The sequence below is a fragment of the Thamnophis sirtalis genome, unplaced genomic scaffold (genome assembly GCF_051295495.1).
Source record: "Thamnophis sirtalis isolate CommonGarterSnake01/CBP01778 unplaced genomic scaffold, rThaSir2_p1.2 scaffold_3, whole genome shotgun sequence".
NCBI classification, from domain to species: domain Eukaryota; kingdom Metazoa; phylum Chordata; class Lepidosauria; order Squamata; family Natricidae; genus Thamnophis; species Thamnophis sirtalis.
In genome coordinates, this window is record NW_028261383.1 from 150350725 (window position 1) to 150370715 (window position 19991).

At 39.0% G+C, this 19991-nt stretch overlaps 1 protein-coding gene across 1 annotated transcript in view; it reads left to right on the forward strand.

Annotated features, from left to right (window-relative positions):
* TIMELESS (timeless circadian regulator) overlaps positions 1-19991 on the forward strand; it is a 61278-nt gene that overhangs the window by 995 nt on the left and 40292 nt on the right. Inside the window, exons 2-8 of the mRNA XM_087710400.1 lie at positions 13617-13742; positions 14180-14333; positions 15520-15634; positions 15997-16059; positions 16262-16363; positions 17159-17314; positions 18592-18725. Of these exons, the coding sequence (XP_087566526.1) occupies positions 13646-13742; positions 14180-14333; positions 15520-15634; positions 15997-16059; positions 16262-16363; positions 17159-17314; positions 18592-18725 (821 nt within the window). The 5' untranslated portion in view covers positions 13617-13645. The remainder of the gene's footprint in view (positions 1-13616; positions 13743-14179; positions 14334-15519; positions 15635-15996; positions 16060-16261; positions 16364-17158; positions 17315-18591; positions 18726-19991) is intronic.

Here is a 19991-nt window from a genome sequence, read left to right on the forward strand (position 1 = left end):
GAAAAATATTAATATAATTCCAGTAGGACGGTAGTGGCTGCTGTACTTAAAACGGGTTTATAGTTCAGTGTGTTGTGTGACCCTGGCAAGTACAACTAGACTTTATAATTCTGGGTAATTAACAACCATTGTTTAGCATAGTAGAATGATTATGTTCATCTCTGATGCTTGCAACAGTAAATCTTGTCCAAGTAGATTGCTTAAACTCAATTAAAAGGAAGGGATTCGAGTTAGCCTCATGAGGGACAAAATTGTACCCTTTAAACAAATGATGTCTGGGATAATCCAACCTAGTCGGTTACCAGGACCAGAGGTTTAGTTTTCTGAGCTCCCAGACTTGTGTTGGAGCCCATTTTCTGGGAACTTTTCTCTTTATACAGTGTATATGACCTACTGCCGAAAGTTTGTAGGATGCCACTTTGCTGGTGCTCCTTCATATGTCAAAGCAGTTCAAATATCAGAGTGATGGAAAGATGGGACTCAATGGGGGAGGGGGGCCTTACTGGAATTTCCTGGGAAGAGGGTACTTTCTGCCTCTTAGCTTTAGATCATTGCCTGCTGTTCTGCTTTTTAAGTTTGAGGGACATAGGAACCCCATCTTCTGTGTTTTGATTCTACAGTTTCTTGGGGTCTTTTCTACAGTCTTTTCTCTTGCAGAATCCAGGAAGATGTCTTTAATAGTAGTAAACACAACCATAACTGTAATAGTAGACTGACTCAAGACAGGAAATTAGATTTTCCATTCAATGCACTATATTCAAGGGGATTCTGTGATAAGGATAATCACATTTTGTTATTCTTGTATGAATTATTGTTTATAATTCATACACCATTTTTAATGTTTTTTTGTTTATGATGCTACCTGTTTATCACATTTACTCCACCCCGAAAATATTGTTGGGTTAGTGTAACTGGAATTGCATGTTAAGTAAGTTAACTAAGAAAAAGAATACAATGACATGCCAAAACGTGACTTTTGGTTTTAACAAGTGTGCAATTGCTAATAATAGTTAACAGTATCAGCTGAATGAATTTCAATGGTGTATTATTGAAGGAAGTAGATTCCCGTATGTTTTCAAGTAATATTTATTAAAATACAGCTATTGCCCCAGTTTTTAGTTTTAAAGGGTCTAGACATATTTTTAAATAGAAGAAATGTGGCTTTCTTGTATTAATTGTATTAATAGCTATTGTATGTCTTTAGAAGCATATATAACAAGCATTTTAGTATGTCCATTGTGGTCAAGACTATGGAATATGATTCACAAGCATCATTTTATGCTTGTCTTATATATCCAATAATAAATATTTGAGGGCTGTTAAACGGGCAAAAAATTAAAAAAATAGCATTGGCATATTTTATCCCTCATAGGCTGCTACTATTTGAATTCTCAAATTCAAAACAACACCTGCCATTTCACTCCTTTGAATGCTGCTGACTTCGCATTTCATTATTATGATTAAACATAATAACTGAATGAAAAATAACTTTTATATTCCTGATATTCAGTTAAAAGGTTAAAAATTAAAAAAGAATATATAAAAGATATCAGATAAATTGTTTGTAGATGCTATCTATTGCCGTTCCACATTGGCAATCTAAATATATATTTTCAATTCATAAAACCTTTGGATTATATTATTTAGAGCTCAGACTTCTGATTATGACTGGGAATATTTTTTGCCGTTGTATCCTACCCCTGGCATTCATAAGTCTGTGTATTCCATGTGCACAGATAGTTTCAGTTAAAATGGTATAGTCTTTTGGAAGAAAGTATAACTAATACCACTATTATATACCCAGTCTCCCCATAATTAGGGTTTCATAATTTAGATTGGTTTATTTTGGCTTGCTGGGTTGTTTGTACTGAGCCATTATACTAAATAAAGTATATAAAGTATATATAGACTATAAAACCCAGTAGCATGTTGTATTAACCTCTAAGTATAGGACTTGTAAGGGTATTACACATGATGTAATATGATTCACTATCATTCCAGGACACAAGATAATCAACTTTTAAGTTACAGGAAGGTGGTTAGAAATCTGTCCCTAACATTCAAATAGTAATAGCAGTTCATTAATGGCACCATTAGGGTCTGGATGGGAGTTAACAAGCTTGCACTCAATCCAGACAAGACCGAGTGGCTGTTGTGTTTTCCTCCCAAAAATTTGGCTAGTACTCCATCACTCAGGCTGGGGGGTGAAATTTTACGCCCCTCAGACAGGGTTCGCAATTTGGGAGTCCTCTTGGACCCACAGCTGACCTTAAAACATCATTTGTCGGCTGTGACCAGGGGGGCATTTGCCCAGGTTCGCCTGGTGCACTAATTGCGTCCCTACCTAGACCGGGAGGCACTCGCAACAGTCACTCATGCCCTTGTGACCTCAAGACTGGACTACTGCAATGCGCTCTACATGGGGCAGCCCTTGAAGAGCATTCGGAGACTTCAGCTCATCCAGAATGCAGCCGCACGAGCGATTGTGGGTGCACCTCGGTACACCCACGTTACACCTATCCTCCGCGAGCTGCACTGGTTACCGATTGGTCTCCGGATACGCTTCAAGGTGCTAGTCGTCACTTATAAAGCCCTTCATGGTATTGGACCTGGGTACTTGAGAGACCGCCTGCTGCCAATTACCTCCCAAAGACCCATTAGATCACACAGAGTAGGCCTCCTCCGGGTTCCGTCTACCAGCCAATGTCATCTGGCTACTACCCGGGGGAGGGCCTTCTCTGTGGCAGCTCCGGCCCTTTGGAACGAACTCCCCGCAGAGATTCGGACCCTCACCTCTCTCCAGGCCTTCCGAAAAACCTGGCTGTGTTGGCAGGCCTGGGGTTGATGAGTTCCCTTCCCCTCTCGAATCGTGTGGCTGTTGGTTGTTTTTTAAAAGCCCTGTACTTTGTAGTTTTTGTGTTTTTCCCTTCCCTCCTTCGGGTTTGTGTGCCGCCCTGAGTCCCGTAGGGAATAGGGCGGCATATAAATAAAATGAAACTCAAACTCAAACCATTACCAAGGGCCACACAAACAATCCTTCCTTCACTTTGCATCTTCAAGCAAAGCTACACAATAAGCCACTGCAATAAGAACCTCAGGTGGAACTTGAGCTTAATGATCAAATGCAGGGGTCATCAACCTTTTGGACCTCGGGGATCACTGAATAATTTTAAATCCCTCGTACCACTCATGAATTTTTTAAAAAGATAAATAGTATTTAGTGCAATATAAAAATGCAAATAATTTTTCTGCTGACCACCAAAATTTTCTCACGGACCACCAGTTCGTGACCGCTGATCTAATGGATCTTAACATTGCACTTTTCTTGTCAGCAAGATGACAAGAATTTGCTGCTCTCTTCTCCAGTGTTTTATCAGCTGCCAAGAGCCTTGGTGTTTTCTTGGAATGTATTTATGACAGCTGCAGCATTCTAGAGTCAAGGAATGCCATTTACAACTTTCCCAGGAGGCTTCCAACAATCAAAATCAACCGGGAGAAATCAGATTTCCTTAACTGTGTGATTCACTTAACAACTATGTGATTTATATAATGACTGCAGCAAAAAAGTTCATAAACTTGGGTTCAACACACATAACAACTGCATCACTTAAGGACAGATATTTGGTCCCAATTGTTGTTGTAAGTCTGCCTGCACTTCTTTCCCACATTTAAAAACAAAATTAAAAACATAAGTCACATTCCAACTCACGTTTCATATTTGGAGGGAGGAAAGTTGGGAAAGATTGATAGAACTTATTGACTAATTGCCTAAGCTGGCAGCACTTTTACTTTGAAACAGCTTCTCACACGAACTAAAGTTGACATAGTTTTGGCCTTTTGGAAACTATTGAAAACAGGGCTGCTCTAGAAGCCCTGGAGTGATTCATGGCACTTAGGCTGACTTTGCTATAGTCTTCATATTTTATAAATATGTACTTTCAAATTTTTACTGTTTTTTTTCATCTTTTATTGCTTTACTGCTAAGAGTTTTGGATTGCAGGGAGTAGTAAATTTAAATCATCCTGCATTCCCCTCTTATAAAAGGCAGAAAAGTTGATGTTCAGCAGTATTCTGTCATAGAAATAAAATATTAACATGGTGGAGGGAAAGTCAAGCTCAATAGATGAAATGAAATTAATGAACACAGGTAAGATGCCATCATGTTGACAAAGAGATAATCTCAACAATGATGGTGATGGAAGTTGACACTATGCCAGTTCCCAATTTTTTTAAAATTCATACATGATCACAGGATTTTAGAGGAAGGTACTTTTTGTTATGATGGCATATATCACACTGAATTGTTTAGCAGACATATTTATAGTTTTGTGTCTTTTTTGAATAGACTGCAAGGAAATACATCAATATTTTTAAAAGATACAACTCTTTCTTTCATCGACCTTCTGGTGTCAATTTTAGAACAAAGGCTCCAACAAAAAAGAGCTAAAGTAAAACTCATTAAGAGATTCAATTCTTTCCACACTCCCTGTATCTTCAGTAGGGACAAATAAGTATCATTCATCAATAAAAGTACATCTAAATCACCATTATGTCATTACAGTACTGTATCCTGTATTGCAATCTCCCCAGATCTCTCTGCATATACTTTTCACATCTTGAAAAATATGCATGTGTCACATATTCACATTTAATTCAAGCTTTTTTGGGAAGTATAATCTAGCCCAGAAAATCTAGATCCACATAACTCTTTCTTTTTGATAAAAATAGAGACTAATACAGCTATCTTTTTAGAATGTCAGCAGAAGACTACACTACAGAATACTCTGCTTGCTTGATTCTTTACACAGCATGAAAGCAGAAAAAACTCTGTATTTGAAAGGCTTAGCACAATTTATGCTGGCTAATCAGTTTTGCAAATCAAATTTTACATTGTCAAAAGAGGTTAGGTCAGATTAATTGATTCCTGGTTTCTAAGTACATTTTTTTGACCTGTATTGTCAGTGATAATCTGAGAGAAACCAAACTCTTGTTAGTTTAAATGTCCTTGAAATTAGGCTACTTGAGACTACTAGTAGATAAACTGGAATCAATTTAGTTTTTAAATATTCAGCATCACAAGAATATTGTAGAACATAATGACATAAAAATGGCTAAGTGGTGCTTATGTACATGTAATTATAAGTAAATTAACTATCATTTGGTTTTTAGGCAATCAACATTTGAAAAGATTGCTGAATCATAACTGATAGAACAGGAGTATTTGACTAGAAGTTCTGACTATTTTGATATGTGGAATCACCTCATATCTAAACATTTGAGATATAATAATACCCCACATTTAAAAATAGAATTGAGTTTTAACTCTGGATTTGAAATAGGCAGAGGGACCAATCTTTTTTTGCGGCAGGAAAAATATTTTTGATTCCGACCATATCCAATGTCAGAATAAAGGTATTAGTATCCAATCTTATATACCTTGGCGACAAGGTCATATGATGTGTTTGGCAGTGATTGAAATCACCCAGTCATAAAGTTAACTATTTGTCTTGGGGAGGTCTGTGGACATATTCACTTGTAGCTTATTTTGAGAATTCTGCATGAGGATTAGCTAAACTGTAATTATTTAGAACATCTTCATAAGATTCATTTTACTTTCTAGATACCATTGCAATTTACAGTATTTAGTATTTACAATATTAAGAGTTCTGTGCTGAAACCATGATATGTGGTACCTATGCCAAAATATTATTTGTAAGATTTAAAAATTCAAAGGATCTAAAAGTATGTTGTTTGTTTGTTTATTTATTTATTTATTTATTTTATTCACATAATTAGTACATATAAAATAGGTTTCTTGCTTTGTGTGTATGTGTGTGCGCATTTGTATATCTTATAAATAGAGAAACATTTTGAATTTAATCCCTTATTTTAGAATTTGATTTGCACAAATAAAAATGGTGGGTGATGGTAGAAAATATACATGTCCTCAGATCCATACACTCATATCCATTCACACGCAATGGATACAATTTTATTTCCGACTTAATCCCAAAACAACAAAATAGTTAAGGCTGTTGGTTTGAGCTCTGCACATGTTTCGTCACCATTCGAGGAGACATCATCAGTGCGTTTGAATTGTGAACTATTTTGAAATAACAAAATAGTTGCTACAATTTATGTCATTTGACTATTAGTCACATGTATAATTACATAATTGATGCAAAATACATAAAATATGAAATATAATTAAACAAATGATGTAAATTATGTAAAATATAAATTAGGTTTTGTGGATACTCCTTTCCTGGGAAATGATCCATTAAATCAAAATAAAGAACTGCGTAAATGACCAATATCCAGGCTTTGTGAGTTTGTTGTACCTGGTCAAATTTGGACCAATAAAACATTTTTTTAGCACTTTGTAAATTCCGTTGAGCTTTGCATGTCTCTTCAAAGACCTGATGTCATTCTGGAAGTATGGTAAGGAGGGCTTCTTTCTTGACCCATTTTTTTTTTAAAAAAATTTTCTGGCATTGTTAGTGCAGAGCATTGAGGTGTTCGATGGAGAATGAGGTTTGTTGTGTAACTCAGTCCTACGTCTTCTGATAGGCTCTTGCCTATCTCATTCATTTCCAGAGGAGCTCTTTTTCTCAGAGGCTTGAATGGAACTGGGTTTCAACCTCCTGCACATCACATGAATTGTTGTCCTTCCTGAACACTTGGGGGCTCACAGGAGAGTCATGGATCAATGCAGCTGTATTGTTGCGATTGAGGCCAATTACTGCTTAAAAGCATTTTCATTATGGTTTTCGCTTTCCGTACCTGCCAGGGAAGGAAAAATAAGGGTTCAGATGTTTTTAAGCATTTACACAATGCCTTTTTAAAACATCTCGGCTTTTCTTAATTGTTCTCCTATTAGTTATCTCTTTCTTCTAAGTTGAGGTATTACTTTAAATTGATGTTGTTTACTTGTTGCTTTTAATCTTTTGTATAATGTTTGAATCACCATACAACTACAGTTTCTGGATGATCTTAAAAACAATATTGAGAGATTGAGATTGAGAGTTTATTTATATGCCGCCCTTTTCCCTGGGGGGACTCAGGGCGGCTTACAACTCGAAGGGGGGGGGGGGGGAAACAAACATTTAACACGTAAAACAGTACATAATTAAAAGCACAACATTCATACCATTCGGGTGGGTTACAGTCTTTAGCCCCAGGCCTGACGGGATAGCCAGATTTTAAGCGCTGTGCGGAAAGTCTGGAGGGTGGTGAGGGTACGAATCTCCACGGGGAGATCGTTCCATAGGGTCGGAGCTGCCACCGAGAAGGCTCTCCTCTGCGTAGTTGCCAGTCGGCATTGACCGGCAGATGGAACTCGGAGGAGGCCTAATCTATGGGATCTAATTGGTCGCGTGGAGGTGATTGGCAGTAGGCGGTCTCTCAAGTACTATACAATATTCTAAAGCAAGGTGATTTTTTTTTCGTAGTGAGGGAGAACTAACCAACTAACCATTATTAGCCAGTTTTTGGGGTGGTTTGCAATTAGTCAATACGTTCTATCAATCTTTCCCAACTTTCTTCCCTCCAAATATGAAACGTGAGTTGGAATGTGACTTATGTTTTTAATTTTATTTTTAAATGTGGGAAAGAAGTGCAGGCAGACTTACAACAACAATTGGGACCAAATGTCTGTCCTTAAGTGATGCAGTTGTTATGTGGGTTGAACCCAATTTTATGAACTTTTTTGTTGCAGTCATTATATAAATCACAAAGTTGTTAAGTGAATCACACAGTTAAGGAAATCTGATTTCTCCCGGTTGATTTTGATTGTTGGAAGCCTCCTGGGAAAGTTGTAAATGGCATTCCTTGACTCCAGAATGCTGCAGCTGTCATAAATACATGCCAGTTAATAGGACCTAAAACGTGATAACCTAGTTCTTCTCCACAGAACTAGGTTAAGAAAAACCCAATCAAACAATTGAGCCAAAACATTATACTTGTTCATTTATTCCTTGAACAAAATGATCCAAAGCAACCTATTTGTATATGGCAAAAATATGTGAACCTCTAGGATTATCAATTCATTGAGGAGAAAATGGAGTCAGGTGTTTTAATCAATGGGATGATATACTCAGATGTGAATGCTGTAGGCCTGCCTTATTTAAAGAATAGACTCTTGAATATTCAGTATCACATCTGTGATCTTCACAAATGCATATATGTAGAACAGTGGTGGGTTCCGGATCCCGCTCCAACCGGCGGCGTCCATTTTACTGCTTCCGCAAGCCTCTGTGACGCTCCAGCTGCTCGGTGGAGCATCGCGCAGGCGCTGTATGTGCCGTGCGTGTGTGCGGAAGCGCCAAAGACTTAAAAGACCGGTAAGGAGATTGGGAGGATGGGCAGGCCCTCCAGAGCACCGTACCGGAACAGTATCCGGTGCTCTGGGCACACCCCGGTACACCCATATCGGGGCATACCGCTTGCAACCCACCACTGATGTGGAAGTGTGTCATGGCTTGAATAAAGGAGATTTCTGAGGATCTCTAAAATAGTTGTTAATATAGGCTGGGAAAGGTTATAAAATTATTTCTAAGCAGTCCAGTGTTACGCAAATTGTGTATAAATGAAACATCATTGTTGCCCTCCTAGGAGTAGCCATTCATACAACATTATACCAAGAGCAAGGTGTATAACATTTTGGGAGCTCTCAAAGAACTCCAAGGTAATATATAAGAAACTAAATACTTATCCTGTGTTGGCAAATGTCCTGAGATCACCCTCAGAACACTGAACAGATGACAGAGTTACAAGGGGAAAGCCACACTTTCTAAAAAGAGCATTGCTGCATGTGTACACATTGTGAAAGCCTATTTGGATAAGCCAGGAAGCTATTGGAAGAATGTTCTGTGGATGGATGGATGAAACTTTTTGGTTTGAATGAAAAATATTATGCAAAAGGCAAACACTGCATTCCAAGAACATACTATCTATGAAATGTAGTTTGGCAATAGCCTAGTTTGGATCTGCTGTGCTGCCTCTGGACCGGGACAGCTTGCTCTTGTTAATGGAACTATGAATTCTGAATTGCATCAGCAAATTCTACAGGGAAATAACAGGCTATCTGTCCATGAACTGAACCTCTAGAGAAAGTGGCTCAGGCAGCAAGACAATGATCCAAAGCTCACAAGTCATATACTGAAGAATGATTAAAGCAGAAGAAAATTGATGTTTTTGAATACCCAAATTGAGAGAGAGAGAACAGTTCTATGAAATGTCTCCTCTGAGAGAGTCTTCCCGGTTTAATTGGTACCCTAGCTAAATTGGATTTGTCAATTCTTTGAGATAGGACAGGTCAGAACGCTGCTGGGATTTCAGGAGTGCTATTATATTGTTGTAGGGCATGATAACAGAATCTTGAAAGCCTGTCAATTAAATATTGAAACCAAGGTGATTATACCAGTAGATTGCATTTTTGTCAAGAAAAATGCAGTGCTGTTGAGTTTCATGGACCTCTTGGTGATTGTGACTATGGTAGACGGGTTTTAGGAGATGATGTCAAAGCAGTAGGCGGTTCCACTTCTGCATTGTAGTATATTCTGCAACTCTTTAAAGCAACCGCATGACTATGGTCAAAAACACTACTGCTCCTGCCTTCTCTGGAGTCTGTATTCCGAATTATTTTCTAAGGGGTATGCAACCCTAATACAAGTAGTCCTTCACTTATGACTACAATTGGAACCAGAATTTCTGTTGCTGGGCAAGATGGTTGTTGCTTTCTGCCAGTACTTTTTTGTCACAGTTGTTAAGTGAATCAGTGCAGTTGTTAAGTGAATCATGTCATTAGGTGAATCTTGTCCCCCCCCCCCCCATTGACTTTGCTTGTCGGAAGCCAGCTGTGAAGGTTGCCAATGACAATTAAAGGACTCCTAGACATTGGAACTACCCTAAACACGTGCTTGTTGCCAAGCACATGAATTTTGATCATATGGCTATGGGGATGCTGTGACAGTTTTAAGTGCAAGTACTAGTTGTACGTTACTTTCTTCAGTGATGTAACTGAACAGCCGCTAAACAAATGTCTGTTAAGCTGAGCCTTGCCTGTACTTTCCTAATTTTATTTCCACAATGATTATCTGGGGGTTTCTATTGAGAAAGTATGAGTGGCCCAAAATTATTTGGTGAGTTTGGTCTCCCAATTCAACCTCTTAATATTATCTCATCTTCCAAATGTTCATGTATTTCTAACAAGTCCCTCTGCAGTATATCTACGCATTTACCATAGTCCCAACATTTGTGACCTTGGTTATCACTACCTCCAAGATTGTTGGAAAGTAGGTTAGATCCCTATAGCAGGCTGGGTAAGTGGACCAGTTATGTAAACCAGGTTATGCTGTTGTCTTGAGAGCAGTGTGAACAAAGCAGGAGCTAAGATGTGGGAAATAGTGAATTGCCTTGTCAAACGTGGGTGGAGATAACAAGTAATCCCCCTTCCTCCCCCTCTCCTCACAGCCTTTTTTAAGGAGTCGGGGTTTTGCTAGATGCAGTCAGACTTCTTGTCCCGAGTGGTCTGTCTGTTTGGCTGCCTCTCTTGCATAGCCTCTGGAAGTTTGGAAGGATTACCGCCATACCTTACCTGAGGAGTTTGTGTGCATGAAAGTCACAGGAGGGAGATTTGGCTGGTAAATAAGTTGTGCCGTGATTTATCTGGAGTTGATGGGGAAAAGTCTACTACTTATGATTTTTAGCCCTCAATAATGATTTGCTGTCTTGCAATCTTCTTTAAATTGTGGGTTGCCGTAAATTTCAGTCTGGTTTGGGATCGAGGCTGAGCAGCTTGACATAGAACGTAAATACGTATATATGCCTAGTTATTATTTGTACAAGCTCAGGTAATTTGTAATCAGTATAGAAAACTAGTTTGTTGATTTCCTTTTATTTTGCTCATTAAAGAATCTATGAACAGGAGGAGTGGTGCTTTGTTGCAGCCAGAGTGCCAGGTTCACGGGGGTTAGGATACTGCAGGTGATATCTGTTTTAGTATGTTTATTATTTGTTTGTTAGATTTATATCCTGTTTTTCTCCAGGAGAAGGGGGTGATGTATATTGCATTTCCTCCTCCAATTTTCCCCCCATAACAGCAGCTTTAAGAAAAAGGCTATACTGAAAGAATGATGGTCCTAAATCTCCAGTGGCTGAGACTGTTATTTTGATTTGTAATTGCAATAATAAACATCCGAGGTTGAAAGTCGACTTGAAACAGGATTTCCTTAGTCCTAGACATGTTTTTACTAAACTGATGGGGGTCTGAGCTGATAGTCCTCATGTTTTGTTGTGCTTGATAACCAACCTTTATCTTTGCAAGTGGAGAGATTTTGCTTATTTATTTCTTTCTGTTAGGAGAAAGTAAGTACTTTTCTATCCACAGACTAGGAGGGACAATTTCTTTTGGGAAAAAAGCAAATATATTGACTGAGTTCTAAAGTCTTTCTTACCTATAGTTTTCTGTGTTCACATGATACACTGAATCATAGACCAACTATATGTGTTTATGTACCAACTATATGTAGGCAAATCTTTCATTTCTAGTTTGATGTATTATATAAACCCAGTAGCTCCCTTCTGAGATAATTGTCACTTGCAAGGGGGCTTGAAGTATTAGTATGTTGTATCTGGCACATAATTAATTTTTAGGACAATAAGTGGACAGAAAGTATGAACTATCTGTAAAGAGTGCAAAGAAGGGGTTTCATCTTGTTTATCAAATAGCCAGTGGCGCATTTAATGAATTAGTACATGTTTAAGTTTTTATCTGATTTGCTCTGCGTTAATATGATTGTAAAACTGCAGAGCTATGTGGTGCTTTGGGGTTGGATTCCAAAATATAATTCTGAGGATTTAGGGGCACAAAGATAATAACACTTTGCAGCTTTTAAAACTAGCTGCATTTGTTCCTTGGTCATGTTATAGCATCAGAGGGAACATGGGGCTGCTGCTTTCAAAAATTAGAGACATGCATTAACCTTCCTGTTCTAACACACTTCTATGGTCACTAATGAAATCAAACCAAATTATTGAAGAGCCCTACAAAAATTGTAGGGCTCTTTATCGCTGCATTTCATGTATTATGTCTCTTGAATGGGAAGGTTTGTTGTGAATAACGTCTTTTGGCAGGGAGGACGATACGGGACCAAATTGGATCAATCCAATGGGTCCTGATTTTCTCCTGTGTTCAATTGATTTAAGTTTCTAGGTCTTTGCCTTAAAACAGTATACTTATTTCCAGAAAATTCACACATTTTGTACAATTCTACATATACAGTATTTAGCATATTTAAAGGTTAATTTTAGTGGGACTTGATTTTGAAGTTAATTGCTAGAATCAAAAATAAGCATACACATGTGCTTGGATAAATTCAGGTAAGAATGTCAGTGTAGACCTATAGAATAATATGATACATCTCACATTGCTGTTTGCCTCTATAACAATTTGGAAACTGGATTATACATAGAGACATAAAAGAAGCTGGTTTATTTTACGATATTCTGGTTTAAGTGATACTGTGTTTTAATTGTAAATTAGGATTTCTACCCGAAGTGAATATTGTTCCTTCAAGGTCTCATGTGTGTTTCAGATACCTCAAACTTCTTTTATGAACTTGCTTTATTTGCACATATGTGTATATGGTAGTGTAAGAAGTTATCACCCCGCCCTCTCCCAGAAAAATGAAATATCCTAGGAAATATTGAAAAGGCAGAATATTTCCCTGGATGTGGAAAAGGAAGAAACATGTTTTAAAGATAGAGTAGCTCCCTACAGTTTTCTGCCCATCCCCCTTTGTCAATACGCCATTAAGATGCCCAAGCCAGTCCCTTTACATAATAAAGAGTTCTCCCCTTCAGCTCCAAGGTGATGGGATTAAGGCACGATCAGCCTTTACTCACTCACCACATGGCATCTGAGAACTCAACCAAACCTGGATTCAAAACACAGCCTAAAGAGTTGCCCCTGCATGGCCCCATGGGAGTCTGACAACCAATCAGAATACAAGCTCAAGATCGAAGGCCAGAGAAGGCATAAAACCAGGGACTTTCAGCATCTCAGCCCTTTTTCTTCTGTTCTTCTCCACTCAACATTGAAGCATGTGATCACCTTTTCTGTTCAGGACTCAAGCCATGTGGCCCACCATTAAACCATCTTTCCAAGCAGCCTCCATGTCTCCAGTGTCTTTTTCCCCACTTGGAGCCGAACCCAGAAGGACATTTCTTTCAACAGTAGTAACTTTAATCATGTCTGCAGTCCATGAACAGGGGGAACAGACTAGCTTATTGCAGCCCCATCCAAGGCATTTTAAAGCTTTCTTATGAAATAATTTTAATTTAAGAAAGAAACAGTTAAAAGGCTAGATAGTTTGCTTAGCCCTCCCTCATTTCTTTTAAAGCCAGATGTGGAATGTAAAACACCAACAATGGATAGGCCCATGTAAAATCCTAGAAAACCTTGACTTTAATTAAAAACTCTAACATTACAACCTCTTTGGATTTTTGCAGGCTTCTGTGGTAGATATTGAGCAAGTACTCATTGTTTCATCAAGTTATTCCCTTGCTTTATGAATATTCAACTGCACAGCTAAAACTCTCGCTGTTCTCTGCAGGCTCTGTTCTTTTTCTTAGTCTGAGATTTATGGACTTGTACATGATGAATTGTGAACTCCTAGCAACTTGCAGTGCCCTTGGATTCTTAGAAGGGGACACCTACCATAAAGAACCAGACTGTATAGGTAAGAGATCAAGACTGCGAGGTATATATTGGAGGATGTGTACGGGTCTCAAGCTATTGATTGTTAGATGGAGGCGACTAAATCATGAAGTAGGAAACATTTGTGTTCTGTAAAGGCACTTTCTGTTTTAGTTTTGAAAAAATTAGGAAATATCTTCCCGTCATCCTTATTTGGTGGGCTCCAGGATACCCAAAATGGTTCAATTCCCTAGTCCCACAACTCTATCATTTAAATAATATGTTGTCTTTCAGATATTATAACTCTTAACTCTCATCAGTCCTGCTATGATGGGAGTTGTAGTTCGATAGCATAGCCACTTGTCCATTCCTTCTATAGTATATGATATAACTAATATGTATCCTGGGATAGCAATTCTGTGAGCTCTAGCTTTGTACCCATTTGAATTGTTCTCTTCTACTGGTCTTGAATTCCTCCAGAGAGTGTGAAAGATTTAATCCGCTATCTGCGCCATGAAGATGAGACCCGAGATATTCGGCAACAGCTGGGAGCAGCTCAGATTCTGCAAAATGACCTCATCCCTATTATCATCCAATACCCCCAAGATAAACAGCTGTTTGATGCTGTCATCAGGTAGGAATGGCAGGATGAAAGAAAGTCAGAGGAAAGATTATTGGTTATAGGTTTTAAGTATGAAGAATATCAGTAGCAGATAGCAATGAAGGAGTGTGCATTACAGAGATCAGGGAACAATCCATTCCATGGTTTTCTCTTGTCCCAAAAGGCCAAACTCTCTGATCAGTGGCAAGAGATTATGATAATTTTAGTCTGAAACAATTGAGGGCTCCAGATATAAATGAGATTGATGGTTCTCTATGCTCTAGCAGTTTTGTTTAATATCTAAATACAGTCAGTTTGAATAATGTGTGTATTTCTGAAATATATCATATGACTGAGAATTTTAGCTAAATCTTAATATAGTCCCAAATAATCTGTTGTATCCCCAGCCCATTGCTGAGGATTCTGGGAATTGAAGTCTACACACCAGGAGGATAGGCAGTTTGGAAAAGATGTCCTGAATAAAACCAGTTCATTCTTCTTATTTTAGCCCTCACAGAATCAACAAAGCTAAACAGATCCATTTTTCAGCAGAATATGGTGGCATCTCATCTCCTCTTGTTTTTGATTAAAACCAATTATACATTAATCTAAATCCAGACCAGGATATGGCATAGCTATAGAGGGAGACTACTTTAATTGTGCTGGGAGGAGGAACTAATATCCTTTAAAGAACCAAATTTTAAAATGCGTACAATGCAGCTGCCATACCAATTTTTATTATCTCTGGAGGTGAAGGCAATCTAGATTGGACGTTAGAATGAAAAATAAGAAGTCTGGCCTATTTAGAAAATTAAACCCTTTACCCTGCCAATATATTATAGGTTTAAAGAAAGAATCTCCAGATTATTTTTAAATCCCATGTTTGTCACACATGGTGATCCCAGTCTGGATTAAGCCTTTATCCACTTAAATTTAAAACTGAACCAAATCCTGAACTGGAACTGTGTCTAATATAGGAATTCACTGCTGAAAAATACTTACAAAAAATGAAATACTGAGGAAGCCACTCCAATGAATTAGCTAAGGACTATGTAATATATCAGTGTAGAAATGTATTCATTGCTTTAATTTTGTCAGTGGGAAATTAGTATAGCTTTAAGATATTTGTGAAGAGTTTTAATACTGAAGCGGTTTAATGACAACACGATTAAATTGGCTTTATGTTACAATCATTGACAAAGGTTCTTTATTTTCCTAGGTTAATGGTGAATTTAACCCAACCAGCTATCCTCTGCTTTGGAAAAATTCCCCAGGACCTTAACCTCCGCCATCACTTCTTACAGACTGTCTCTTACCTGCAGGGTTATAAAGAAGTAAGTGGGAGGTCTCCTCTAGTCCCTATTCCATTTTTTGCTGGATTTCAGGATTATGAGGCAGTAAGACCTTGCTTTTCCAAGCCTCAGTGCACATGAAGCTTTTTACAATAAGTTTTGTTGTGCTTAAACTGAAGATCTTTCAAGGAAAGAAGAATTGTAGCTTCCGAGATTGCAGCTAATTCGAATAACGGCAAAGGATTGAAGTTTTTTTTAAAAAACCTTAAAGGCAAATAAAGGGAAGAAGCAGATTGTACTTTACATATCAAGTTTTTGTAGCTTGCTTTGAGTGTGTGTGTGTGTGTGTTTCTGTTTTCACGGGAACCTAATGCAGTACATTCTTCTTTCTCCATTCTTTTCAGGCATTTGCCAATGATAAGGTCTTTGGACTGTTAAGTGAGAAGCTGTATGAACTGTTGCAGCTGGTGAGTTTCATTTCGACCCATTTCCCAGGTCAAAAGGGAGGTAGCTTGAGGACAAGAAAGGATTGTGAAAGAAGACAAAGATTTTGTCGATCAAGACTGGGGTGGGAGCAGTGAAGACAACAGCCTCCTCCTTGAGTTTACCTCTTTCATGTGCTCTCAAATGTACCGTATGTTTCCTATGATCTCTTCTTTCTCATTTTAGGACTGGGAGCAGCGCCAAGAAGAAGATAACCTGTTAATTGAGCGCATCTTGCTTCTGGTGCGCAATGTGTTACATGTGCCAGCAGATCCTGAAGAAGAGAAGGTAATGGAGTGAAAGGCTGGCATTACGCTGGCAAATGCCAGCCTTGAATGATGCCTGGAGTGAAAATACAAGCATATAACTGCAGATGAGAGGAACCTGGGCATCCCAAATTCCTCCCTCATTGAGTTATACTAGCTGGTGCTGTTGTAGGTGATGGTCAGGACTGCCATCATTCTCTTGAACTTCTCATTCGCTAGCTTCCAATCCGCCATGAATTATGGGTGGAAGGAGCCAGTCAGGAGGGGGGAAGGCTAACTACTCATCATACCTTCAAGGTCAAAACCCTGGGAATGGAATTGTTCACTAACCAGCCCACAGTTGAAGGGACAGTTGCCAAAACAATTTATTCAAATGTAATTGGACAATACAGACTAGCAAGGGCGGAAGTCAGGCAGGAATGACAGTGATGTTGACGACGTTCAGATAATCGGGAGTTTCCTATTCAGTGTTTCATCTGCATTATCTCAACTCCCTACAGTATTGTTGAATAACTCTCAGTGTTTCTTTTAGGGGTTGGGAATGCCTTAAGCTTAATAAATTGCAGTGTCTTGGAGTCACCTTGTTCACCTTTTGCAATCTTCTCACAAGCAAGGTCAATGGGGAAGCCAGATTCACTTAACAACCATGTCATGCTCAATGTGTGTGATGATTCACTTAGTGACAAGGAAAGTCGTAAAATGGGGCAAAACTCACTTAAGTGTTACACTTAGCAACATAAATTTAGGACTCAGTTGTGGTCGTAACTCGAGGACTACCTGTATTCTAATGGTTAATCCTATCTGATCTCTCCCATAGAACATCGATGATGATGCCAACATCCATGACCGGGTGCTCTGGGCTGTGCACATCAGCGGGATGGATGATTTGCTCAAATTCTTGGCCAGCTCCCCGAGTGAACAGCAGTGGAGTCTGCACGTGCTGGAGATAATCTCCCTTATGTTCCGTGACCAGGTAAGCAAGCAAGTCTGTTCGGACCGGAAATGAAGGCTGGGATAGGGTGGGAAATATCTGCAGGTGGCAGAAACACAGCAAAGGATGCAATGTTCCTAGGTTGGAACTCCAAAGGGATTTCCAGGAATCTTGAATTTTTTTTATAGCTTCAGAAGGGGATCCAGTGGCTCAATGACTAAAACATTGAGTCTTAGAGTAGCAGTCCCCAACCTTTGAGGCTTGGAGACCCAGCTGGGGGGAGGGAGGATCAGGCTGCGTGAGCAACAGGCTGGTATGGACATGCATGTGCAGCTCAACGTGCAAGTGGTGGGCTGGTGTCCAGGCACATGCAGCTCAACGTCTGTAAGCTGAGCTGCGCAGGCGTATGAACGCGCACCAGCCTGCCACTTGCGCAAGTTGAGTTTCGTGTGTACATATGCATGCTGGTCTGCTGCTTGGGCAAGTTGAGCTGTGCTGCATATGTGCGCACTGGCCTGCCGCTCGTGCGGCCCGGTTCCAAATAGACCATGGCCCCATAGTGGGTTGTGGCCCAGGAGTTAGGGACCCCCTGCCGTTAAAGATCTACACCTCTGCAATTTGAATGCTGCAAAATGGAGTGAGCCACCATCACCTGCCTCAGCTCCTGCCAACCTAGCAATTTGAAAGCATGCAAATGCAAGTAGATGAATAGGTTCCACATATAAGCATCCAGGAAGGTAACAGAGTTCCATGTTTTGCCGCACACTCTATGTTATGGTGATGTCATGCTGGCCACATGACCACAGAAATGTTTTTGGACAACACTGGCTCTTTGGCTTAAGAAATGGAAGTGAATACTACCCCTGAAGGTCGGTCATGACTATCAGGGTAAAATCCACAGAAACGGCTTTACTTTTTTATCTTTATAGCTTCAGAAAGTGGAAGAGGGAAAAGGAGGTTGAAAAGAGGTTGGACTGTCGATAGTTCAAGATTGATAGTTCAACTTTTTATTAGAAAAGATGGCTCTTTAGCGCATGTTACATTTTTATCCTCTGGTTCTGGCTGGCCAGAGTCAGACTATCGTGGTTCCTTAACTTAGAACAGCTGTTGTCATTAACATTTTAAAATTAACTTTTAATCTAATTTATTGTTAATGAAACATTTGATTAACGTTTAAAGTTTTGCGGTTTGTGGGGAGACAAAAGCTTCCTTATCCAGTGCAACCTCTGTTGGCTTGCTTTCTGCTGGGGTGCAGGCATTTAAGGGAAGGGAGGGAACAAGCACAGGTTGCTTTGCTGGAAGAAAATTGTTCCCAATAGAATCCAGAGCTGCTGGCAGCCACAGGGCAGACCCGTTCAGCCAAGGAACAGAGCATAGATGTGGCAGAACTGGAAGTCTTGAGACAGAGGGAACAAGCTGAAAAGAAGACCCGCGTATTCCAGCGAAGTACCAGGTGAGGTTGGAGGTCTCCCACTTGGCTTTCCCAGTCAAAGTCACTGAGGAAGAAAAAAAAAAGGATCCTCTCTATTCCTTGTTCTGCCATCCTCTAAAAGTCAAGAACTCAGTCTGTAACCTTTAACAAAGAAAGCCCATTCCCCTTCTTTATAAATGGTTGAGCAACCTTCCAACCCCCCCCCCCCCTTCTTTCCTGCAAAGATCATTTTACTACAATCCCAGCCATGGTTTCTCATACAATATTCAGATCCTAAGCAGGCAGGAATGCTGCAGAATCTATTTGGGGCACTCTTCTTGTACCTGTTTGTTTGTTTGTTTATGAAATTTATTTGCCATCTATTTCACCATGGGACTACTTTTGGCAGCTTAAAATAATAAAAAGGAAGAAAGATGAAAGGAGTGTAAACAGAAGTAAAATAATAGAACAGTAAAATACACAATGACAAAGCAACCTACATATCAGTCGATTCTTGAATGAACTGATGCACAGGCTCACAGAAGCCTGTCTGTTTGAGCTAAGGAGGCAACAAGAGTGTTACAAATGTTGTAACATTTGTTATTACAACCCTTCACCAAAGAAACACCCCTCTTTAATCAGTAGCCCTTTAAAGGGGGAAAGGTGCCAGAATCAAATACCTTTACTTAATTCAGATTCTGAGGCCCTTTATGGTGTATAAACCTCCTGCTCAAGCTCTGCAAACAATAAACACCACATCTTTTTAAACACAGCAATGGCACTGAAAATGAAACAACATCAAAGAACATCCTGCAAACTTTGAGAATTGTATAGAAAGCAGCACTAGTGTTAGTTATTGAAATTGTGCAATGTTCCCACTTTCTAATAAGTCTTAAACCAAAATAAGTGCCCATTATCATTAAAGATGAAAATACGTGTTGATTTGATTAAAATCCCCTTGCACAATTTAGAAAGTCTTTTAATTGTTTCAATGCAGTTTAAGGGAGTATGAATAATACTTTCCATTGCAAAAGATGGCTCTTTAGCCTGTGTAAATATTTAGTCCCCTGGCTTTGGCGTCAGAGTCAGAATGTTATGGTTCATAAATTTAATCTGTCACTATTTTTTACATATTTTTGCAATTAATCTTTACAATCTATTTTTGATGAATTTCCCAAATAAGATCCAGAATTATTTTTTATTCAACAAGGAGTTCTAAACTGATGAATTCAGTTCAGATCAAAAGTCCTGTTTTGTATGCATTAAGATTTCAGGAGACTAAATTGTATTTGGAAAAAAAAATGTATT